At 41.7% G+C, this 25,616-nt stretch overlaps 3 protein-coding genes across 8 annotated transcripts in view; 1 reads left to right on the top strand and 2 right to left on the bottom strand.

Moving 5' to 3' along the window:
• LOC135898546 (ubiquitin carboxyl-terminal hydrolase 48-like) overlaps window positions 1-9,135 on the bottom strand; it is a 92,964-nt gene extending 83,829 nt beyond the window's left edge. For 3 of the 5 annotated variants that reach the window (XM_065427556.1, XM_065427558.1, XM_065427559.1), the window contains exons 1-6: window positions 8,645-9,135; window positions 8,036-8,156; window positions 7,894-7,953; window positions 6,465-6,558; window positions 4,535-4,649; window positions 2,688-2,745 (exon numbers count right to left, since the gene is read on the bottom strand). In XM_065427556.1, coding sequence (XP_065283628.1) covers window positions 2,688-2,745; window positions 4,535-4,649; window positions 6,465-6,558; window positions 7,894-7,953; window positions 8,036-8,156; window positions 8,645-8,778 — 582 coding nt within the window. In that variant the 5' untranslated portion in view covers window positions 8,779-9,135. The remainder of the gene's footprint in view (window positions 1-2,687; window positions 2,746-4,534; window positions 4,650-6,464; window positions 6,559-7,893; window positions 7,954-8,035; window positions 8,157-8,644) is intronic. The other 2 variants (XM_065427555.1, XM_065427557.1) reach the window with 1 other exon arrangement.
• Window positions 9,136-9,471: 336 nt separating this feature from the next.
• On the top strand, window positions 9,472-13,131 carry LOC135898545 (uncharacterized). Of its 2 annotated transcripts, XM_070534595.1 has the most exons (5): window positions 9,472-9,522; window positions 9,721-10,135; window positions 11,315-11,413; window positions 12,766-12,896; window positions 12,963-13,131. In XM_070534595.1, the coding sequence occupies exons 1-4, from the start codon at window positions 9,503-9,505 to the stop codon at window positions 12,820-12,822; spliced, it is 591 nt and encodes a 196-aa protein (XP_070390696.1). In that variant the 5' UTR covers window positions 9,472-9,502; the 3' UTR covers window positions 12,823-12,896; window positions 12,963-13,131. The 2 variants fall into 2 exon arrangements, with proteins under 2 accessions (XP_070390696.1, XP_070390697.1); XM_070534596.1 differs by lacking the exon at window positions 11,315-11,413.
• Rrp6 (exosome component Rrp6) overlaps window positions 12,815-25,616 on the bottom strand; it is an 84,559-nt gene continuing 71,757 nt past the window's right edge. The window contains exons 17-21 of the mRNA XM_065427550.1: window positions 24,554-24,640; window positions 23,481-23,624; window positions 15,141-15,321; window positions 13,042-13,100; window positions 12,815-12,963 (exon numbers count right to left, since the gene is read on the bottom strand). Of these exons, the coding sequence (XP_065283622.1) occupies window positions 12,871-12,963; window positions 13,042-13,100; window positions 15,141-15,321; window positions 23,481-23,624; window positions 24,554-24,640 (564 nt within the window). The 3' untranslated portion in view covers window positions 12,815-12,870. The remainder of the gene's footprint in view (window positions 12,964-13,041; window positions 13,101-15,140; window positions 15,322-23,480; window positions 23,625-24,553; window positions 24,641-25,616) is intronic.

The following is a 25,616-nucleotide window of genomic DNA, read 5'->3' as shown; positions in this document are numbered from 1 at the left end:
GTCCCTGTATCATGCATAACGATCGGGCCTCATAGCCATTGTGGATCAAAAGATGTGCAGAGGAGTTGGCCTCTCAACTGTCGAGGAGTTCTACGGGTGAAAATTTGCAGCATGTGGTTCTCAAGTAAAATAATGCTTCACACAATAAGTCCCTTATTCTTAAAAACTGCTGCAGTGAACTAACATCATTTGTTCAAAGGTACAATAAGGAAAATTAAGCTATGCTACTTAAGTGGTTTTCCAGTTTAGTTTAAGGACACAAGAAAGGTTAATTTAAGAGACATGGGAGGATTGCTACACTATGCACTACGAAAGGTGAAAATAGAATATGGTCAACACTGCTTTTGCAATCGCCACATCTCTTCTAAACAACTGTTTTTATACAGTGCGGAAACACCATGCACAGGCTAGTGAGCTGCTTATTCATAAAAGACTACCATACAGACTTCAATGACAGTCATACTTTCAAGCTGGAAGAAAGCTGGGGAGGTATTCTGTAGCAGTCTACCTGGTGGACTGTCCATTTCGGCCACTGCTGATTGGCTGAGGTCGCTCGTCTCCTCCTCGCTCGTACAGCTGCATCCAATCAGCAGCGGCCGAAATGGACAGTCCACTAGGTGGACCCTTACAGAATACCCTCTCTGTTCTCCAATAACTAAAACATAAAAAGACAAAATTCAGAGCAATTCATTATCATCATTACTTAACATTTCACTTTTTGGGCTGCAACCTCAAAAAAGGTTACGAACAATGATTTCTAACTAGATGTTCCCTTTACTGTTTCTCAAATGCACAGAGCAGACATTCACAGTGATGTTCCATGATTAACACACATGCCCATTAGCTCTCAATACTTGCAGCACTATGGGTATACGCATACTGCTTCGATATCTCTCCACCTGAAAGTAACTTTAGGTCTTGAAATCAGTGGAACATTTCGTCAAATACTAGTTCATTACAAAGAAATGTGAAAAGGATAAATAAGCCAGTACAGTATAACTTGCAAGAAAACGCAAAGAAAGAAATCAACTTGGTACAATACTTAAGTTTTTCCACTTGTTAATTGTACAAGCTACAGACTGCAGAGTTAAGAAAAATATTTATCTTCAGCTTTGTTTGAAACAGGATTTAAAGAGACACTACAGTGGAGCACTAACTCAGTTTAGACTGATAAGATATTCTTTCAGAACTCAATTTTCATTAATTTCATGGCAAGACATTAAACGCTAAACAACAACTGAAGGCCAAACTTCCATTTCATGAATCTTGTGCTGAAACCTCAGTGCCAGTGCGTCAGTACGATGTCATGAATTTCAAAGTATTTTTGAAGTATTTGGGCCACTGTGGGACTGTAAAAGTTCTCAAAACATGCCAAGTTCAGTTTTTGGGTATTCTGGAAAACCAATTTAGCTCGTCTTTACCCAAAATGGATTCGCTACACCAGAGCAGATGCCATGAAAATCCATGATGTCACGGAGTGCTGGTGTGGAAACTTCCAGGCAGCACCGCCACCCATCTGTTGTTTTTGCATGGCTTTGTGGTATTGGAGAGCTACACTAAACTGCTAGATAAAGGTGAACTTCTTCAGTCTCTCTAATGCTCAGCTATGGCTCATTTTCAATGCAGCTGTGCCATACGACTTCTCATCTGAAATTTTGCACAAGAGTAGGCAAAAAGAGCTGTCATCAAACAGTTTTGGTGCTATTGTTCTAGCGGCAGTTTTTCCTCACAAGCAGACAAGACTGCACATGGCACACCCACTGCAGTGAATAATCATTTTAACATAACAGACTACAGGAACTGGGTAAACATTAAAATGGTTCAGCATTTTCAGTTTTCATTTCTCAATATTTTTGCTAAATGTTAAGAATGCTCGCTTAAAGCAATTTTTGGCTTTCTAGTGTTCCTTTTTTCTATTTTACAGCAGCTTCACTGCTTTCTTAGTAATCTCAGCAATCACAATGCGCTATGATTCCTGTTTGCTTCCTTTTAATAGGGAAAAATTTTGGTTGTTGTACACAAAGCGAAGACAGGGAGTCATAGCTTAATTTTATAATCTTGTGTAGCAAAAAAGCTGTAAACATGTTCTTAACAAGAAACTATATTTTACCATATTTTTGACATGACTGAAATCAATTTCATTTGAATGAGTACAAGTGTGCTCTTAATATATTACAGGCTACAGCAAGTAACATTAGCCTGAACCACTTCAGTCTGATCACGTCTGCTTCAACCTGAACTGCTAATCACATAAGCAGTTTCTTAGCTGAATACAATATGCATATCATTTACATTGTGTACATAATGCAATTTTTAACTGCATTATTCCTAATCATAATTGTGTGCATGCTTCTATTTTCTTCTTCACTGAACTCTGATGCTAACCTCTTCCTGTCAAAACTGAATTACTGTAGATTATTTTAAAATTTCTTTTTTTCCAGTGCTCTTCTAACGAAAAGTGCTGAGCCCTAGCTGTGAACCATGCACTAAGGCAAAACATCTAACATTGTAATTTGGTCTATGAAAAAAACAAATCTTTGATTCACTTGGTCAAAGCGCCAACTGCACACCATATGTGGGTTGTGGAAGCACACGACGCCCACAGGAGTGCCACAAACATAAATTTGCCAAAAATGCTCCTGGTACAGTTGGCAGGGTTTTGTACTAAAGCCCATGCTTCTTGTTACCTGCTGTTGGGTTGTGCTCAGGCCAAGACAGGTGATGAATGGTTCAGGGTCTATGTACCTGCACAAAGTCAAACTGCCTCAGTATACTTGACAGTGGCACAGAACAGTGCCAGGAGATTAAATCCATAGCATTAAAGTAATAATGCATGCCACAACTGTAGTTGCAAAGCTATGTAAGTACAAACAAATGTGTGCAAACTCACAAGTGAAAATTTAACAAGGTTAGAGCAACTTGTTGAATACAGCATTACTGGCAGCTTAATAAAAATTTTTAAAAATAAAACGTTATTCTGTACCCTTGTGCATTTGGAAATAAAGTGCTTCTAAAAAACGTTATAACTTCTGTGTTAGGTATTTTTAGATGGTTAGCAGTCTGCAACAAGTTGGTGGTATGAGAGCAAATATCTAAAGAAAACATTTGGCACCACAGTTACAGGCATTCTGCAAGCTTCTGTGACATTCAGAGGCTATGGCAGCATTTTTGTAGTATTCGAGGTGTAACTCAATCTCTTCTCACTGCTCTGCAACCCTCTTTTTCCGTCTTTTTGTCATCACCATCATCACAGAATTTCTTACTGCTGATCATTAAATCTCTCTTCATCCCTTAAATATACTGCACAGTTCACAGGAAGCAAAAACTCCTCTGAGACCATGCCGGCAGCGATAAGATGACGAATAAGCTAGTACTGGACCAGTTTCAGGATTATAAATATCCAAAGTCTGATTGTGGGCTTGACCAGTTGTGCATGCACATAATGTTATGATGTGTTAAGATGCCAATCAAAGTGAAATACGACAAGGACACGAAAGAGCATCCTGTCCTTGTCGTATTTCACTTTGGTTCACATCTTAACACATTGTGATAAGTATGAACAATCAAGCCCACAAAAACTAGTACATGCAAATACCGAATTTATACTTGGAATCTACTGGAAATTGCAAGCTTACCAAAAATAAAAGGGGGGGGGGCATTTTATTATTTCCTGCAATCCCAGCAGAAAGTCATTTCTATGACTGCAAGAGAAGACAAGCTCTGCTATACCAGATCTGCCATTCTTGTCATCATCATAAGCTCCTTGTACAGTGAGGCCATGAGGCAACATTATTTATGTAAAGGTTTTGGTGAAGTTGGTTAGAAGTCCAGGCCAAATCTCGCTGTCAAACTTAAAAATAAAATAACCCCAGCTTTAAAAAGTTAGAGTATTTCTTTGCTTTACCTGCTGTATATACTCATGTAAGGGCCACACCGCCAACTTGTCAGCCCAAAAATTTGGAAAAAAAGAATTCTAACGGAGACGCAATCATGTTCAGTGCCCCGAAGCCGACTGTGCGCAACAGCAAATTATCACGGCTGCATATGTTCGCATGCAGCTACTAGATGGCGAGAGCTGCGCATTAACCTGCGATGCAATGGCACATCCAAGGTGTGCACAACTCGCTGGGCGTGCTGGCACCATTTTGGCCAACAGGTTCAGTCCCGTGTAAGGGCTGCACCTTATGAAAAATTGTTAAAAAAAGAAGTGCAGCCGTTACACAAGTCTATACGGTAGTTACGTCACGACCAGTGACACACGGTGTTGAACAAACCGGTGCAAAGATCATAGCAGCTATGTGATATCAGTTATAATGATGAAACTACACGTGAGAACTACACAAGCTCATGGGAGTTACGACTAGAACATGCTTCACTATATTTATGCGCATTTCCTAACGAAAAAGTCAACACATTTAATAGCTTCACAGTGCACTTTCAAAAGCATTACATGTGCCATGTAGTAACATGCACCATGTAGGAGTGACATGAGCTTCTAATAAGCCCCTGCTACAAATGGAACTAGGATGCTCACCTTCTTTTACTGAACTGAAGCTGTGCAAATAAGAGCTGCAGATGTCCAGTGACAGACGACGGCCTGTACGTCGCACAGGGACCAGTGGCACTGGGAGTGGTAAGCTCTTTTTTTTCTGCAAAGGCACCAGGGCTCTCTGAGGCAAACTAAAGCCATGTGTGTGTGTGTGTCATGGTGATGAATTTAAAAAACACAAAAGCTTCTCTTCTTTCACAAGGCAAAGACCTGAAAGTGCATAAATGTGCAGCGAAGACACGCTGCTGCTGTGCACACAACCTTACTTTTCTTGTTGAAACACAATGCAGAGTTGCCCTCATCATCAGTACATCAAACAAAGGGAGCACATGCAAAACATTTAGCACATTAAATCAAAACTGAACATCACTGACAAAGGCGTGCTGCATGCCAAATCCACTTTAAATAATTCTGGCTGAGCTGCAGGAAGTAATCATCGAAGGGTGGCTTTACAGAGTAACAGAGCGTACAAGTAATAATGCTCTACACTGACAAAACTTAGAAATGTGCTAGCCATGTAAAAGCTTCATATCATACATGCAGACTGGTGCAATAGCCGCGCTACTTTGTCTTCAAGGCTTGAAAAAGCTAGATACAGCCGTTACATGGGTGAAATTGTGAAGTATTTAATGCAAAGAATTCTTGTCAAATTTAAGATTAGTTTTTTCCTTCTGGATATCTGACCGTTTTCGTGGGCCAATCGCAAAGGCAGTGCAGTATAACACAGCGCCTCAAACTGTGATCTACGACTGCATTTGAAGCGCACAGCTGTTACCGAATACCCAGATAGCCATCAATGCGACCTTCAGGCCTAGTAAAGTGCCAACGAAACAGTGTACTATCACTTATCACTTGACATACCAGCTGACAAATTCTAAGCATAGCACACCTGGGGTTCTTCCACAAGTGTGCATTGACGTCAGCAGCGACGCACAATGGGCTTGCTCCACTCTACCTAATGAATCCACCAGTGGAACCACCAGTGAGGTCACCAGTCAAAGCATGATCGAAACCACAATCAGTGAACTGATGGGCATTATGTCAAGTGGTATACTATGCATAGTTGTACAAACTCTAACAAAAGTGAAACTGCTGTTTACTTATACAGGTAAATGCAGATAAGATAATGAAAACAAAAATTGTCATACACATGACAGCAGCATGATGCCACAAAAGCCAGTTTTTTCTTTCATGAACTTTCCTCCACTTTATGCATTTTTGCAGAACTGATTCATCAGGCAAGATTAGTAAGAAAAAAATTTGTTTACGGCTATGGCTACATTTAGACACGGTGTGAAGCAGCTAAAAAGAGAAGAAAGAAAAATGAATTCGGGAATATCTGGATATATAACAACAGCCTTGATAAGAAAATTTGGTAAACACGTTCTTATGATGCCACTCGGAATCAATACTATTCATTGACATATGTAAGACATGCAACTGTTAAATACAAAATTTTGTTTTGGGGTGACAATAGAACATGGCAATTTTTAATGGCACATGGAAGTATGACAACAGCAGAGTTGCTTTCTGCCCTAGAACAAACTGACAACATGGAAGCGTTGTCAAAGAGTAGTAAAAGTAGTGCTGACAGTTCCGCCTCCTTTTGCCCTGTTCGCAGACCGAAATTTTTCTGTCTTTAACAAATATCAGTTTAACATATAGACAAGTTGCTCAGTGTGGCACTGAAAACAACATCATATATATAGTTGCAAAGCCTCTCGCTATACTTCATGTATAATCAAAAACAATATGCTATTTGAGGTGGTAACTAAATTAATTTGCTCGTGAACCACAAAAATTTCAGACAACATGAATGAGCCCTCCATCCATGAGATATTCTCATCATAGAGACTATAATTATAGATGTCGTGATAAATTTCACGATATGTGGTATAGCAATGCTAATACTTACCATTTGAACTTGTTAGCTTGACACACTCCTGTGGATCGTCCTGAGGATCCCACTGGTACAGCGAATGTCGAAATGCAGGATTATGGTACAGCACCTGTGTCAGACATATTGCACACAGTTTCAATGTCTGCATGGCGTAAAAGCAGCGCCTCCATACAAGCTTTCCACTTAAACATATCAAGAGCACTTTTCAATTATAATCGAGAACACACTAGTTTGTAAGACATCACAAGATCCATGCAAAAGTATCACAAAAAGAATAAAATTCACAACTTGATTATGATAATCCCTAATGCGAAAATTTGAACACAGCTCTATACGTGTTTTCATTTCGCGATATGTTGCTGGTGCAGACAATCTATCACACTCTAACGGGTCACTTGATGGCATATGTTGTCTAAGGCACTTACAATTATTTGGCAACATATTCACAGCACATATCACAGAAAAGACTTGAAGAAATTGGAAAGAATAATTTTGCAGGAAACTGGTCTTTTCTCACAAATCAATAACCTAGCATACCTGTGGGCTCTTGTCTACTTGACGAGTCAGTCAGTACACACAGTTGGGCAACATGTTTGACTTCGACGCATAATTTAGGAAAATAAATCATGTGCACAAAGAATGGGATACAAACACACATATACTGTTTAAACTACTGTCAAGTCAGTTTGTTCTCGCACTTGCAAAACAGCACACCATCAGCAACAGTGTACTCATCAATAATGCATGCAGTCATAGTCAGAGTAACATGTACAAGAAGCTGGGGAAGTCTACACCTTGTCTTTTAAATACCAGTGGTCACTGCTCGTCTGTTAAGCACACAAATACAATTACACAAATACAACACCCAAACTAAATGTTTGGGTGTTGGGCATGCGCAGGAATGTGCCAGATGGCAGCATTTTACTATATCCAAGTCGGTGCCTACATGCAGTATGTTGCACCACCTTCTCTTGTTTCATAAACCATGAAATCCGGTCATCAAGAATAATTATCCCTAAAATTTTGAGGGGCCTTCAAGGCTTGTCAAAAGAGAAAGACATATGCACAGGACTTTAATGGACAGACATTTGGGTAGGTTGATACATGCTCATATAAATATTGAGCAAGAGAATCATTGCTGGCATACTATACTTTTTAAAACATTGAAATACTTGAAGATTACTTTCCAATATGCTTTCATCGATTTCAGCACATTTATGAAGAACAAATACCCCAACATACACAACAGATGCAACACAGACAGGAAGATGAGAGAGATTCCGCTTTTGTCCATCACAGTTTTCAGCCCCCTATTTTTCTCTAGAGCAGCTTTTCAATATGCTAAAATTAGTTCACACTACCATACATAACACAAACAACTGTCAACTGTAGAAAAAGCACATCAAGGCAAAATGTGACAGTTTCAACATTTCAAATCACAGACCTGGAGGAAGCTGTTCAGGTAGCAGGTTGCACCAAGGTTCTTGAGGCCGACAAAACCTCCCTACAAAATAGATCACATTTTTACAGAACAACCTTGCAAGTTGACCAAACTTCAAACGTGTCGATGGCGAGATTCGCGTTACCTCAGGTCTCCTCTCCGCATGAGGGTCCCCCACATCATGCCAGGCACTGTCCTTTAGCTCTTGCAACCAATTTCGTTCTCCAAGGCCCGACAAGCAACGGGGATTTCCCGAACAGTTTCGCCTTCAAGAAAACGAGTGATACATGCACAATTGACAACGTCAGAGAATGTGCTAGGCAACATTTACAACAAGTACGAGGAGCAGCTAGTTTTTGGTAGGCAGTGTGCCGTATTCGTAATGAATTCGCGAAAAATATTCGGTCTCCGAAGCCGCTGTCAACATCTGCAGAAACCAAAGTAAACCGGTGTCACGCCGTCGCTCGATGAGCGGGCATCGGTACCGATAGCGCCACAAGAAGGGCGCCGTACTTTAGAAGACTATTTTAAACTACTGCGTCTTATCAGAGGCAGAGCCGAGTTTTTACAAACGATAAAGCTGTAAAGCGCTGCAGGCGTCGACTGCGTCTGCACGCATGACAACTATACGAACGTGTTTCCCGCGTATTTTGCTGCATGAGACACCAAGTGCTACAGCGCGTGCTTAGACTTGCACCGTGCCTCGAGCTGACGATGAAAGCAACAACGCATCTGAAACAACGCAAGCACTCACCTGCATGCATTGGCCGAACAAGAACTACATCTAACCCGGTAGGCAGCTTCGATGTGCTCCTGTTTGACATTGGCCGGTTCCACTGTTTCGGTCCACTGCCACGCTATTTTATCCAGCTGCAGCTTCGAAGGCATGATGACATCAGTCTTTAACAAACCATGATGCCTTCATCTGCTGTCACACTGTGAAAGACAGTTAGCAATTTGTTCCGAATACGAGCCGCCGCACCGTGCAAGCAATAAGGCATCGTTTCGGATTGCTCGACACACGCAGGCTACGGTGCACCACCACAATCAAGCAGTCAGTTTAGCTTGCAAGCAGCACTCCATGAAGCGCACTTGACACATAACACCACATTAAGACCGCCGAAGCATTTTTAAAAGTTAACATAACAAACAGCGCGGCGATCGGCAACATCCAGTGCTGAGGTGAAGCGTCGTTTAAGGATCAGGAAGTGCAACAACCCGTCAGGCCTCGGATGCAGGACAGGAAGTTACGCAACCACTTCGTCGTCTGCTCTTACCCAAAGGCGCGCTTTTCGCGCGCCTTAACTCGTCTCGAGAACACTCAGTGCACAAACTAAAGATTTGTGCACCAACAATTACGCAACAAGAGTATCTCTGAGTGCTCGCTATGTTAAAAATCCGTGGCCTTAAAAACTGAAATCATCACTAAGCAAAAGAAAAATGGCCATTCATTAAAATGTGAAATTGTCTTCGTGACATAATGCCACCACTTCAATTATATAAGTTTTCCTTCTTCTTTTTCTTCTTCTATTCTGGTGCATCCGATCTGGAACATAAACCTCGCGCCTATGATGACGTGCACGTAGCACAACTGTGCACATACGCGAAGCCAATGCGGCGAAGCTTTATTCGGTATTATATCGCGCACGGTCAACACCTCCTATATACAAGTATAGGAGGTGTTGGCACGGTATGAGCAACAACGTGCGACCGCTTTGCTCTCGCGTTGTAGCTCATACTAAGCGCGATGTACAAGTACATACCTAAATAATCTCGCAATCGTCAACCATCGTCTAAATTAAAATGTCTTCTTTTTTTATTGTTATTCAGATCGCGAATGATCCCCCCACGAGCCAAGCAGCAAACACGTCAGCGTTTGTTGCAGCTGCCCACGCTTAAAATGGTGCACAGTAAACAGCTGTCACCCGAAGAGATCGCAGACATCAAGGGCGCCTTTCTGCTGTTCGATCGAAACGGTGACGGCGTCATTTCGTGCGCAGAGCTCGAGATGGTGTTGCGGGCTCTTGGAGAAAGGCCCAGCGCCGACGAGATGGCACGCATCGTGCGCCAGGTGGACCGCAATTTCAACGGGAGCATCGACTTCCAAGAGTTCTTGGCCTTCATGGTGCGCAAGATGTCGGTGCGCGTCAGTACACGCGCGGATGTCCTCAAGGCGTTTCAAGTATTCGACAGGGACTCTAATGGATACATCACAAAGGCCGAGCTGACACAAATCTTCACCAAAGTACATCCCCCCTCTTGTCACTTTATGCATAAACTAGTGGAATGTGCGTTATGCGAATATCTGCACTGCTTTTCAAGCACATATAAATTCTAATTTGTACGATCAACAGTTATTAGCAAACAACACTTTTCTACCTTAACTTGTTAGGATTACACAGCTGCTCAAGTGAGACAACTGGTTTGTCTGCAATGCAGACCAGTGTATTAAATTTTGCTTTTGGACAAACCCTAAAGTTCACAACCATAGCACAAAAAGCAATAAGGCAAGGTGGCTCACCAACTAACTGAACTGAAAGTTCGATAGACCATAGAAAATCAGCAGACAGTGATGACTCTCAAGAAGTCACATTTTCTTCATTTGGAATACCATCTTTCAACATAGCCAAAGCTTACATGGAATTTTCATACATCACAAAAACCATATTGGAGTCCCTTTTACAGATTCTATAGAGAATATACAATTGGATTGAGGTTCATAGTTTAAGTGGCACGCACATAGAAGCTATATCAGTGAGTGCCCCAATATATACCAGACTGTCCTAAAACATATTTTCTGGCATTACCTGTACCATGGAGCATGAACTTTTGTTGCACAATAACCATCAGAAGTCTGGCTCATTCCAACCAGTTAGTACAGGGAAGTCCAACATGGTACTCTAGAAATGACCGCAGAATCAGTGTGGCTTCAGAACTTGCTTATTAAGTACATGCCTTTTTGTTGAAACATCCGCTTCTTTATACTACCTTTATTTCAGTACAAACTCAAAGATAGACAATCTTGAGTACAACTTGGGTATTATTTTTTCCTCACGACAGTGCATTTCACTTTTCCACCCCCCAGAAAATATATAAATTAAGATCTACCTCTGCAATTCCACATTCACAACTGGGTGCAATATTAGTATGATTAATTCTCAGAAGTAGAGTTCTGGATAAAGCATGCTTCTTGACCAGCTAGATGGGCGTGCCAGTGATTATATGTACAATATTTTTTTTCATTTTCATTTAAATTTATGGTGATGGTGTATATGCTACTAAAAAAAAATAAACTTGAAAGTTAGAGCTTCCAAATTAGCATGGAAGTTTTTTGCGTTGCAGAAATTTTTCTTGAAAATTTACTGAGAGAAGAAATCACTGTTGTTCAGTGTTCAATAGATAGCATTTGGCACGATTTTTCCAGATTGGGCAAAGCATGACACTTGAAGAAGCTGAAAAAATCATAGCAGAAGTAGATGCTGACAAGGATGGCCGCATCAACTATGCCGAGTTTTTAAACAAGGTGATGCACAGAAACATGCCGCAATTTAGAAGTTGCTATACAATTTACATAATGTGGTTCATAGGCTTCATTCACACTGACCTTGTTAAGAGAGCAACTTCATTTGAGTGAGGTGCATAAGGTTACAAAATTATCTAGCAGATGAACACTTAAAATCTACAGGTGTGCAGCAGTGCTTGCACATTTAAAAACAGGTTGTACATCCTCCATTCCAAACAGCATATGAAATAGCCACCAGTAAATTCAACTATTTTGTGTTTCTCACCGTCTCTAAATTTTTGCTCTCGTGTACACCCAAGTACTTACAGAAGATGGCGAGAACTGTTTCCACTTTTTGGTCTTTCTATGATGCGAGCTGTCTTCATCTGGCTATACAATCAGTAGTGCAGGCTTCACCATTTAAGAATTCTATATTTTGGTTTGTTTGAAGCAGCTTTTTGTACAGTAAATCACTTGCTAAATGGCTTGCTTCAGCTAAACACAATACCCATAAGACAACCACATGATTTTGCATGTAAAATTTGCTTTTGTTGGTGCTGCTGCACTAGGCTTGTGGTAATGAATCTACCCACACAATAAAAACTTCCAGTATAATGCACATTGAACTTCTAAAATAAACAACCATGTTCATTTTGCACCACAGTTACCATAGTGATGCAAAAATTATGACGGTAGCATGTCATCCTTTGAAGTGCTGCAACATGATGAAATGTACCTTGATCTGCTTGTAGACATGTGTTAGCGGATTCAAATTATTAAGGTTCATAAGGCATTGCGTTGCATACTAATTGTTGCATAAATGGGAGGGCCAAGCATTTACACGACTCTTCCAGGTAGACCACAGGCACATTAGCAGTCAAATTTTGCACAGAGGTAGTATCTTGCAGTGGGTTCTGTTTGATACCATGTCTGGGAGCATCACTTACCTGTTTAGAAACCCAGTTGTGTGTATCGCCTGAAGCAGCGCCACCCAAACATGCAGATTCTGCTGCAATGGGATGGTGTCATGGCTTTGGAGAAGACATGTTCACTGTAGCTGGGACAGATGGCATCACCGTTCCATTGCAGTATAATTGACAGGCTTTGAGTGGTAAGTCAGACGACACACACATCGGATTCAAAAACAAGAAAGTAATGAGTGCAAAGTTGCTGAACCCAGTGAAAAGTGGTACCTCTGTGTGAAATTTGAGCATGAACAAGCCAGTGATTTAGCTGTCAGAGCTGCGCATACCTGGCACTCATATTTGTGCAAGGCTCTGTAGATTCAGATTGCTGCTCTCCATCCAGCAAATTTACTTAGAGGTTCTGAACAACACTGGTAAATGTGTGTGTGCTTTGTTTCCTCACTGCAGATAATGCCAGAGGAAAAGGAGGAAAGCAGTTCCAGTAACAAACAACAAGGCAGATGAAAACAATTTTACTGCCCTTCCCCCCACAGCTGCAGTGGAGTGAGCTGGTCACCGCTTGGGCCATTTGGCAACAGGTTCGCCGCTGTGGTTTCCAAATGTGTGGCTCTTGACCTGCTGTCTTCTTCGCTTCCTTTTTCCAGCCTGCATGCAGAAGAGACAAATCAGCATCTGCTGCTAGCACTGCGTGGTCTCAAGCTGCTCCGATGGAATCGTACACACCTTCATGTCATCAGACCCCTCGGGCTTGTAACTCCAAGGCTGTTTTTTATGCTCTTTAGCTGTTGAAAAAATAAATATGTTACACATGGGCTTAAATGTGAACCGGCACTAGTTAAACATTTCTTTAGAAATCCACAAGACTGCATAGCTTTTATTTCAAATGGTATTAAATAACCTAGTTGCAGCATAAGCTTTCTGCAGGTTATCTTTTCAAAAAAACAAACTTTAGCTGATTTGCATGTATTTTGTCAAGCGTCTGGTTATGTATTAGAACAATGGCAAATTATGAGCCAAGTCATATATGCAATGAAATCAGCAGGCTTTGTTCATTAACATTACATGACAGGCAAGGCATGTTTTGCGTGATCCACATGAGGCATTTTTATTTTCATGAGTACGCATCTCTTCAATTTTATGTGTAATAAATCAGTTGCAACAAGCACTTATGCATGCACGTTTGTCGTGTGTTGCCATGTCCTCTTTTGTCAAAACTACTATACAATGCTGCAATGCTGCAATGCTGCATTGTGGAGGGCATTGGTGCTTGAAATGGAAACTGCTTCTAAGTTCACTTTCTGCAGCGTTTGGATGGTCTGTGCTCATTTGTGCTGTTTGCACCATGCCGCACAACGACGTCTATATATTGAAGCGAGCAATGCTGACTGACAGAGACGTGACTGTCCAGGCATGTTTACTTCAGCTTACCATTACAGCAGTACCCTAGGTTACATGGTTATGCTAAGTGCATATGGGCTGAACACCAGTTATGCTCAGCTGCAAGAAAAAGCTATATGCATAGCATACATACCGTACATACTTGTGTAATGGTCGCACCGGTGTAAAAGCTGCACCCAGAACATTGTGAAAAAAATCCCCCCAAGAAGTACATTAAGAATTACTTGTGTATAAGCCGCGCTCTTGATTTTTGAGACGGTTGGCAGTGTTATCTTTTGTGCGGTGTGAGAATTCCGAAGCTTTGTTTTTTAATTGGTGAAAAACAAGGCAGCAGTGCTGAGTTTTTGGCGCCTCCAGGTAGCAAAAGTACAGCTTCAGAGTTTTCAGTGGCTGCCTGCTAGACTCTACCATCGCTGGTCTGTTGGACGTCACCATTTATTCTAGGCGGAAGGTGACATGCTATGGGAATAGTGAAGAATAGCCAGAGCCATTACAAGTGAGTACTGTAATTCAATAAAGGCAAGTACCACCAAAAATATTTACGAAACAAAAATTTGTGCCTTTTTCTCCGTGTAATGGCTGCACCCCCCAAATTTTCATCCCAACTTTCGTTAAAAAAACTGTGGCCATTAGACGAATAGATACGGTAAGTGGATACAGGCCCTAAACAATCTGTCCAAAGGCTCATCTATAAAAGAGGTCAAAAAAATTGCATTTATGATGTGAGCATCAGTTGCTAGCTTAGTTGCAATAGATGCACAAATTGCAAGCCAGTGCTTATGAATGTGTTGCACCATCTTTTCAGACAGTTTCTTGCAATACTACCTAGAAAGAAGCCCGATCCACCCTCTATGCAAGTTTGTTTAAGGCACTGCTCAAGGGATGCTGCGATGCAGGAAGTCCGACTTCTTTAAATGCGGCATGGCATAGAACCTGGTCATGAATGTACAATAAAGCTTTTTGGAATTATATCTTCATAAAAGGCCTTTGTTTCTCATAACACATGTTGCACTATGTTCACCAAGGAAACAAAGTAAAGAGAAACACATGATTCAAACTGAGGCACAGTCAATGTGGACCTCTTCGGTTCTTTCCTTCAGCTTTAGTGACCCGCTGGTACAGGCTGTGTTCGACCTAGCTGTAAGCGCTAGTGTGAGTGCTTGTGTATTACTTTAAAAAAGGGGGCGGGGTGAGGGGGGTGCAGGAGAATGGCATCTTGCACTATGTTCAATAGGGACAAAACCATTGTGATGACAGGCAAAACACTATTTACCAGACAAATTTTCAAGGTTTCCTAGCTGCTCGAAAAAGATGTCAAACCACGGCCCTCACTTCTTAGCATTTCCATGTATAAGACAACATGTCAGATGCACTTTGCCCTTTAGGTATTGGTAAGAAACTTTGCTTTTTGAACTTCTTTTTACCTTGAGGTATTTGTGCTGTGTAATCGAAGGGCTTAAAATCGGTTCCTCCTTTGCTGCTGTCTTCAACTGTGCCGTCAGATGACATGTTGTCATGAGGTGAGTTGTATGTTTGGCCATCAGGAAACAGTCCCACATCGGGCTCAGGCCTCTTCCTCTTGCCACGCTGTCCACATCGTGTCTTCTGCAAGCATGACATAATAAAACACATGGACAATGTTGGCAGAGTTAGTAAATCTGTACAAGGTTCTGAAGAATGTCCTGCAACAATACATGCTTCATCTGCAATACATACAGTAGCAGTTGCAATGAGGCACCTGTTTGGAACCAGTACAACAGTTAAGAAATTTGCACGTGACCATGTTACTGCGAGGAGGTACCTTCTGTGGCAGAGTTGCTTTGCATTTCTTGTGTGTCGATAATGATGTATGCATATAGACATTGCTACGGCAGGTCAGCTGTTCTTTTTCGTTCTTACATTTTTTTTTTCCTGAATAGAGCAAGGAATGACATCTTATGAAGATGAGGAAAGGATTGTGGTGGTTAGTAAATTGTCTAAGCCCACATTGCAGTTAAATAATGATGTATGCATATAGACATTGCCACGGCAGGTCAGCTGTTCTTTTTAGTTCTTACATTTTTTTTTTCCTGAACAGAGCAAGGAATGACATCTTATGAAGATGAGGAAAGGATTGTGGTGGTTAGTGAATTGTTCAAGCCCACATTGCAGTTAAACCTTCTTATAAGAGGTGATACTTCTCCGAAATGTGTTGATCATATCAGTGGTTTGTTACGTCTGGGAATTGTGAGAAACAACTGAAAAACAAAGATAACACAGATACAGTTGAAATAACCTACCTCTTTCATTGGAAAAAAATAGTACTATAGTGAATGAAAACTACGCCCTTCCTTTCACACTGCAGTGTTTCTGACAGCATCTCCTACAATGCACGTACAGTTCACATGCTTTTCCATGAGCCTTTTCAAAAATGATGGCACTTTGTCACAATGTGCAAGTGGCAGAACTGTCCAACATGCAAGCGCATCGCTGTGCACCCTGTGCCAGCGACAGAATCTGAAGAAGCCTGTGGCTTCTCATGAACTCGGAGGAAGGCGTAATCGCTTTGTGATGCAGTGCTATCACGGTCCATGCATCAATACTCATTGACACATGAGTGCTTGGCCAGGCAACCTCCTGCATCGAGTCATACCACTGCCAATGCATGGTCGCATGCCACATCAGATCTGCCACATGCGTTATAAAATAATTTTTTGACATGTTTGCACACAGTTGCTTGTCTGCACCTTTGTTTTGCACCAGTGTAGTAATTTGACATTTATTTATAACATATATACAGTAGTAGACAAAAAGATATACAAATTCAGCATTGAATGAATTTTAGTAATGAATTTTTCTCAGACAAGTACTATATCATGTGTACTGAAGTGGGCTGGTTGGTGCCTCTTGAAAGGAGTTGAACAGCGCAAAGGACAGGATGTATAGGCACTAGGTGGCCGTTGTAAGGTGCCAGCGGCTCGCTGATGAACAGCACTGTGAGTGGCAGCAGTAAGAGCACTGGCATGTGAAGCAGACGACGGGGCAAAGGCACACACGGCACTTCCAGTGATTTTGCACTGCAATTTTTAAAGCCTGATATAACGAAAAACACATTTTATTGTGTCTACTTATAAGAAAGGTCACTGCTTTTATGAAGCTGGTCACATTCATGGCATCAGGTATTATATAAAGTAGAAAATGAGTGCAAATTATGATGCAAATGCATCTCATAAACAGAGCTCACCGGGGCAACCTAAAAAGTGGAACTTCAGCAGTTATTTTCCAGATAGAATTTGGGGTGCATGTTGACATTGCCACATATTTAATCATGTAAATTGGCGAAGCAGCACAAGAATTACTGGCAAAAAAAAGGGGAGACATACGTCTCCCTGGTTTGTCTCTTGCGCTGCTTCGCTGATTGCACGTGTCGGTAAGTTCCCATTCTCTGTTCGTTGTAATTCTCTTTCTTTCTTTGTGATGCTTCACTGATCTTAATGTCTTAGAAACTAGCCCAATCTTCAGCCTTGGTCTATTCTACCCAACTTAGCTTGACAAGAGTTGCCGATGGTGGTGGCTGCATGCGTAAAGCCAGCATTGATAATGAAAGAACGTGCAGCTGTGTTTGTGTTTGCCGTCGGTGCACAAGCGGATAGTCATGTACCAGAAGCAACAAAAGTTTGGAAGCATGAAGAAAAAAAATATGCCCTAAAAGGAAAAGGCTAAGCCACTGAGATGAAAGCAAAATGACGACTACAAATCTGAGTGTTCGGCTTCGGTGCCAAAACGTTGGAGCTGTTGCATCTGGCATGATGAAGTCACGCAATTCATGGGGCACACGAAGCTCTTGTGTACGAACAGCTCCTTTGTTAATGTTAAAACAACTAGACAAAACAAAGCATTGTGGTAAATCTACAGTACTTAGCTTACAGACCGTTGCCTACAGAGTGCGCTTATCCCGGCATTCTGCCATTCCATCTGGTGACACTGCGACGACAGCCGACTGAATTGAATGGTCTCACCAGCTTCAATCATATTTCAATAACTGCTAATGCACCCAAAAATGCAACACATTTGTTCGGATTTAGTTTCACATGGTATTTTTGCAGCGCAAAACAAACGAAATGACAGAACACGTTCGACCAACATAGCTGGCGACAGCACCTGCTCTGCCCTCCTCAGTCGTCAGATGCCATTACATTCACGGTGCCACCACATGAAGGCAGTATCGGTCCAAACCGATTCCGCACCCAGTGCCTATAGTGTGGACAACAGAAACGGTGCTGTGTTGGTCATCTACATATCCAGTCTTTCGTGCTGTTCGATTCCCTGTAACAAAAAAGTCAGGCGATTTCGTGGCAAATGTGAGAGAAATGTGTTAGCATTATGGGAAAAAATTTTGGCAAAACTCATCTCACGATGTGCCATTGTTAATGCTATTAGAATGCAATTAATGTAGCAACACCATGAAAAGTGCTGCTGCATTGACTTTACTTAGTAAAGACACCTTTACTTACAATCTATAATCATCATCATCACCATCATCATCATCATTTTATTTTTATGTCCACTGCAGGATGAAGGCCTGTCCCTGCAATCTCTAATTACACCTGTCCAGTGCCAACTGATTCCAACCTGTACCTGCAAATTTCTTATTTTCATCACCCCACCTAGTTTTCTGCCTTCCTCGACTACGCTTCCCTTGTCTTGGCACCCATTCTGTAACCCTAATGGTGCACCACTTATTTAACTGATGCATCACATGGCCTGTCCAGCTGCATTTTTTTTCTCTTAACCTCAATTAGAATATCCACTAACCTGTTAGCTCTCTGATCCACCACACTGCTCTCTTCCCGTCTTTTAATGTTACACCTAACATTCTTCATTCCATCAGTCTTTGTGCGATCCTTAACTTGCTCTCAAGCTTCTTTGTCAATATCAAGTTTCTGCCCCATATGTTAGCACTGGTAGAATGCATTGATTGTACATCTTTCTTTTCAATGATAGTGGTAAGCTCCCAGTCATCATCTGGCGATGCCTGCCATATGCACTCCAACCCATTTCTAATCTTCTGTAAATTTTCTTCTCATGATCAGGGTCCACTGCGAGTAATTGATCGAGATAAACACACTCCTTAACAGATTCTAGAGGCTGACTGGCGATCCTGAACTTTTGTTCCCTTGCCAGGCTATTGAACATTATATTTGTTTTCTGCATATTAATCTTCAACCCCACTCTTACACTTTCTATATTAAGGTCCTCAATCATTTGTTGTAATTCGTCCCTAGTGTTGCTGAACAGGACAATGTCATCTGCAAACCAAAGGTTGCCGAGATATTCGCCGTTGATCCTCATTCCTAAGCCTTCCCAGTTTAATAAGTTGAATACTTCTTCCAAGCATGCAGTGAGTAGCACTGGAGAGATTGTGTCTCCTTGCATGACCATTTTCTTGATACGTAACTTTCAAGTTTTTTTGTGGGTAATCAAAATAGCTGTGGAATCTTTGTAGATATTTTGCATGATATTCATGTATGCCTGCTGTACTCCTTGATTACCTAATGCTTCAATGACTGCTGGTGTCTCTACTGAATCAAATGCCTTTTCATAATCTATGAAAGCCATATAGAGAGGTTGATTGTAGTCTGCAGATTTCTCAATTACCTTATTGATGACATGGATGTGATCCATTGTAGAATATCCCTTCCTGAAGCTGGCCTGTTCTCTTGATTGACTGAAATCAACTGTTGCCCTTATTCCTTCGGAAATTACCTTGGTGGATATTTTATACAATGCTGGAAGTAGGCTAATGGGTCTATTATTTTTTCAATTCTTTAACAACTCCCTTCTTGTGGATTAGTATAATGTTGGCATTCTTTCAGTTCTCTGGTAGACTTGAAGTCGCGAGGCATTGACGCATTGCCTAAAAAGGGCCGTGAGCTTTTCAAGCATGATATCTCCTCCATATTTAATTAAATTGACTGTTATTCCATCTTCTCCTGCTTCTTTTCCCCATTTCGTGTCTTTCTAACTTCATCACTAATTATAGGAGGAGCCTCTGTAACCTGTTCATTACTACTTCGAATGAAGGTAGCGTGGCTGCTCTGGCTACTGTACAGGTACATGTAGAATTCTTCCGCTGCTTTTACTATATCTTTAAAATTGCTGATGATATTACCCTGCTTATCTTTCAGTGCATACATCTTGGCTTGTCCTACGGCAAGTTTTCTTCTCACTGCTTTCATGCTGCATCCATTTTTTACTGCTTCCTCAGTCTTTCTCACGTTATAATTCCACATATCCGTTACTTTCTCCTTGTTGATCAGTTCTGTGAATTCTATCTGATCACTTGGGTAGGACACTTTCATGCTATGTTGTTTCTGTATTAGGTCCTTTGTTACTTGGGAGAGCTTACCTACTGGGTGCCTTGGTGCGTTGCCTCCCACTTCAACTGCTGCTTCTGAAGCTAGCCTATTTATGGTTTAATTCATTACCTCTATGTCATCTTCATCTCTCCGTTCTAAGGCTGTATATTTGTTTGCAAGTACCAGCCTGAATTTGTCTGCTTTTACCCTTACTGTGTACAGGTTGGCCGGTTTCTTCCTGACCTATTTCACTCTTCCTCTCTTCAAATAGAGGTGAATCCCAGACCTCACTAACCTAAGATCACTGCACTTTACCATACCTAACATTTCTACAGCTTGCACTATGCTGGGATCGGCAGAAAGCATAAAATCAATTTCATTTCTTGTTTCACTATTAGGTCCACTTTCCAGGTCCACTTTCTGTTGCTACGCAACCTGAAGGAGGTGCTCATTATTCGCAGCTTACTCCTCTCCGCGAATTCTACAAACACCTCTCCTCGAGTGTTTCTAGAACCAATGCCGTAGTTGTCAATTGCTTGTCCACCAGCCTGCTTTTTACCCACTTTTGCATTAATGTTGCCCATGACTATAGTATACTGAGTTTGCACTTTCCTCATTGCTAATTCAACATCTTCATAAAACTGCTCTATTTCTTCATCATTGTGACTGGAGGTTGGAGCATGAGCTAGTACTGTCTTTATTCTATACCTCCTATCAGCTTTATTACAACTACTGCTACGCTCTCATTAATGCTGTAGAATTTGTCAATGTTGCCCGCTATGTCCTTATGGATTAGGGATCCTACCCCGTGTTGCTTCCTATCTGGGAGACCTCTATAGCAGAGGACATGGTCATTAGTGAGAACTGTATAAGTCTCACCAGTTCTTCGAATCTCACTAAGGCCGATGATATCCCAAATAATGTCTGAAAGTTCCTCAAGGAGTCCTGCTAAGCTAGGTTCACTTGAGAGGGTTCGTGTGTTGAACATTGCCAGGTTCAGTTTCTAGTGGTGGCCTGTCTGTATCCAGAGGTACTTAACACTCTCTGCTGCATCACAGGTCTGACTGCCGCCTTGGTTGGGTGCTCCGCAGCTGCTGGGGACTGAGGGCCATGGGTTAATGGTAGGAATCATGAAGGAGGTAGTGGCCAAATACTGCATCAGAGAGGCCAATTCCTATTCTTGTGAGGGAGTGCCTTTGTTGAAGCTTAGTGGGCCTTCCTAATTTGGTTTCACCTGAACTAGTATAGCCCCACTGGCTCACAGCATTTTTTTTTTTTTATGGTGACAGGCGCCACTCCAAGCCTGAAAATGTAGTGTACTGGAGGAAGATTTGGACTTCAGACCTTCAGATTAGAGGCCTGGTGTTCTACCTCTGCTGCATGCCACCGCCTCAGTCACATAGCTACACGTTCCTAGGGGTGGGCAGCGCAACCCGGACGAAAGACAAAAGGAAGTACAGGATACGAGCGTAGACTAAGAACTGGTTTATTTTTTCAAACAAGTGACTAAAATATACAGAAAATGTAAACACATGTAAAGTGATGCTTACAAGGGTGAAAGGGTGTTAGCCTATCTTGTCATTCAAAAACTCAGTTTCTTTAACCTGCAGAGCGATAGAAGTCTGGATGACGCATGCACCTGAGTTTACATGCATGAAGTAAGCTTCCACAGTATTTCAGTTTGTTCAAACAAAGGTTTGCATAAGCAATTTCCACAATGCGCGACCAGATTCGAGCCTGTCGCATTCCTGATCGCACCTTGGTGCTTCCTAAGGCGAATGTTAAGGCAGCGTCCCGCCTGCCCAAAGTACTTTTTGCCGCACGAAAGTCGAATGACGTAGACCACTTCCACCGAGCATGGAACGGTTGTTAACCAGCTGTTAGTCTGTGCTCGTATTGTTTACTTACTTTTGTCTTTCGTCCAGGTTGCGCTGCCCACCCCTAGGAACATGTTCAATCACCAACTCGCCCAGCTTGCCGTGTCAACATAGCTACAGATGGAACACTTCCAATGCATTATCAAACCATGCTGCTGGTCATAATAACGTTCCGAAATCCCATCAACCCACACTCCGACGAACCGCATGAATGACATTTAATTTGTACAAGTGAATACTGAGTGAGAAGAAGAAAAAGGAAAGAAAAAAAAAAGTTTTTGAACTTTTCACTATAGCATCCGAGCATCAGAAATAGCTCAGTCAGATAACCCTGTAGGCAGCGAGGCCCCATTAAGACGCAGAAGACCAGCCCAGAGAAACCTACATGCCTAAACACTCACTTGAATTATCTGCGATAGACGGGATTTGCTGATCGCGATAGGTAGCACTATGTTATTGTACGGCTCCATTACACTGTCTCTAGCCCAATCAAGAGGCACGAAAGAAGAAAAAAAATTTGAAGAAAAGGAGGAAAAAAGGAAAGACTTACAAATGGTTCTAACATCATGGTTCCGAACTGCATGCAAGCAGGTGACTGAGAAGGCGGCTAGGTACACTAGACATCTCCAACAAGCTTGAACAGCACTCAAGCACTCAAACAAGAAGGAAAGGAAAATATAGCCTAACAGGTCTCCACCCTCAACCAAAGATCACGAGTCATGTAAGCACGGGGATACATCTAGCTGCTCACTGGTACATCTAGCTGCCACAGGCACCGAAGAAGCCTTTTCTCAGAACCAGTCGCTAACGAATAAGGAATGCTATGCCCGCTAGTAGCTACAGCAAACGCCCCTGTCAGCTAGAGGTGGTGCTATGAGTTAGAGACATGGTTTGTACACTTCGCACAGGGGAACACCCATGTAAGAAATGACTATCAGAACAAGTCGTGAGCACATCGAGGACAGAGCTGTCTGGTGTGACATGACGTAGGTGAGCTAGAAAGACTAAGTTGTAATTAATTTATGCTAGAAAGCAATGCAAAGCTAATGAAGCTTGACTTAACGTGACAGGTAGCATTATGTTATTTATACAGCTCTATTCCACTGTCTCTGGCCGCATCAAGAGGTGCGAGAAAAGAAAAAAAATTTAAGAAGAAGGAGGAAAAAGAAAGGGAATTACGAACAAAAGGTATGAACAAATTACGAAAGAAATACCAATACTTCTAATATCGCGGTTCTAACAGAGCAATATTGAACGCGTTCGTTGGCTGACCATCGCAAGTCAGTTGCCAGCCCATGTCGACAAGTGAAAAGCAAGCTTTATATGACCAATCTTGAAAAAAATTGCCACTAATTTCGTTCGCTGTAGCCGGTAGTCTGCTGTGGCGCAGCCCGTTAAAAGCGAACTTCGTTGCATTAATAAAGTAAGTATAGCAAACTAAGATTGAAATATGGTCCATTATATCTGAAAGTCTGTAGTACACGGGTTCGTTGTGAGGAGCATAGACTGTACAGACAAGCCCTGTTAATACACAGAAACCCAAACATACCCGTGGTGTACGCAGCGGCTCCGCCAGGGTTGTGTCTTCATATGGGGCTGCTACCATGGCTGCTGCAAGAGTTTCTTTTTCTTCCTCTTCCTGCTTTTTCTCTGTGACTTCACTAACCTCTCCAGACTGGGCCTTCTCCTCACCCTGAAATGTTCACAAGCAGAGTCGAGAGATACATCAGAGACCACAGTGCACCTGTGCTGCCACAGGCACCACCAACACCCTAAAGGATTACTGACATTACATTTGAACTTTTCATTTTTGGCATTAAATGAAGGTCTCACATTTTGAAACCCCAGCAAAAATACTGTCAAACCTCAGAACAAACTTGCTGTGATAGCATTTATGCAAACAAGTTTTAGTTTTGTTTCATAGGAGGTGTATGTATCATGGCATCTAACACACCTAACCCAAAAGGAGGCCACGTGGGAGCAGAACATTATGACATTTCGATAGTCATTCGAGCTCTCTCGCTCGTCTGTTATGCTGCTACATTGGGCCATGGAATGAGCAGCAGCATAGCAGATGACAGAGTGAGCCAGAGCAAAGTGAAGGACAGATGGCAATGCCTCCCTGAAGGTTCCATACCAACTCACCATTATGTAACATATCTTCAGTGTTCATGCAGGTGTAGAACAACATCGATTTTCATAGTAGTATCTAGACAGGTCTAGTACACCATGAATTTTCACGGTGTCTACACAAGCCCGCTTCACCGTACATCGGCGAAGACAGAGCACATAGCATTCTGAAGAAACCAGACTCAACCTAGCAAGTATTGAGAACTTTTCTTGCAATAACATGGCCCTAACATAAGAAAATACTTGAAAATCCATGTTGTCGTACTGACATACCAGGATCACGGTTTCAGTGTGAAATTCAAGAAATAGGACTTTTTCATTGATTTTGTCCAGTAATAATCAATCAGATGAATGAAGTAGAGTAGTGAAAACATACTTTATAAGTTAAAACTGATTTACTGTTGCTCTTCAGTGCTCCTTAAATAGTTGTGTCAAACTTCCCAAAGACAATTTTTGACCCAAGATCAGTAAGTGGCTGTGGCCCACACTCACCATTTGGTGCACAGGTGATTCACCGGTTGCTGTCTCCCTCTCGATAGATTCAACTTCAGGACCATCTCGTTCCACAGCAGCCTTATACTGTAATGACACAGAATAGTGAGTGGTATTGATACTTTCAAAATAATGGCTCTAAACTGCACTCTGCACCATATTGTTTTTTTACATGCATGTTTTTTTTTACATGTAAGCAGAGTTAAAACTGAAAAGAGTGTAGAAATTACAAACCTTTCTCGTACACAAACTACTGACAATAGCATAGTAGGTGACAGGAAGGATGAGTTTAGTCACACATTCCATGAAAGTAGTAAAAAAAGTGACTTGTAAATGAAGTCATCTTCATCAGCCTATTTAGTTTCATTGCAGGACAAATTCCCCTATCAGCAATATTCAGTTACCTGTGTTCTGTACTCACTGTCTCCATCATATGCCCTGCAAATTTTCTAACCTCACCACTCCACCTTACCCTCCGCTACTGACAAATGTGTTTCTTTTGCCTTGGTAGTCACTTCACGAGTTATCTGCTCCAAAAATTACATGACCTGCTCTCTAACCTTGTGGCCAGGTTCCTATCTCTGAATGTTACACATACTATCATTTTTCATTCCATAACTTCTCTGTGCAGTTCTAAGCTTTGACACACTAAGAACTGGAAAAATGCATTAATTTTATAATTTTGTTGCCAAGGGTGTCAGTAAACTGTGGTCCACGGCTTGGGAAAACTTGACAAATACGTTACAACTGATTTTTATTCAACTGCAGATTTTCTTCTTCTCTGGATCCCCATGACTGGTTAGCCTAGCAACAAGGTCAAAAGCTGGGCCATTTGGAACATAATTAAGGATGAAAAACCAGCATAAAACATAATGTGCACAAGCAAGAAGACGGCGAGATTGTCTTCTTGCTTGTACACATTGCGTGTTATGCAGCTTTTTCACATTCAATACTCAGCCTAGGTAAATGGGCTCCTTCAGTCATCCAATACTCTAACTACCCATCACAAGCTCTTGACCTTCCTTACAAGAATAGTACTGAACAATACTCAACTATTCTCTAA

This window comes from Dermacentor albipictus, chromosome 2 (assembly GCF_038994185.2).
Source record: "Dermacentor albipictus isolate Rhodes 1998 colony chromosome 2, USDA_Dalb.pri_finalv2, whole genome shotgun sequence".
In the NCBI taxonomy this organism is placed as follows: Eukaryota; Metazoa; Arthropoda; class Arachnida; order Ixodida; family Ixodidae; genus Dermacentor; species Dermacentor albipictus.
Note: the sequence above shows the minus strand (reverse complement) of the source record. Positions and strands in the feature narration are given on the sequence as shown.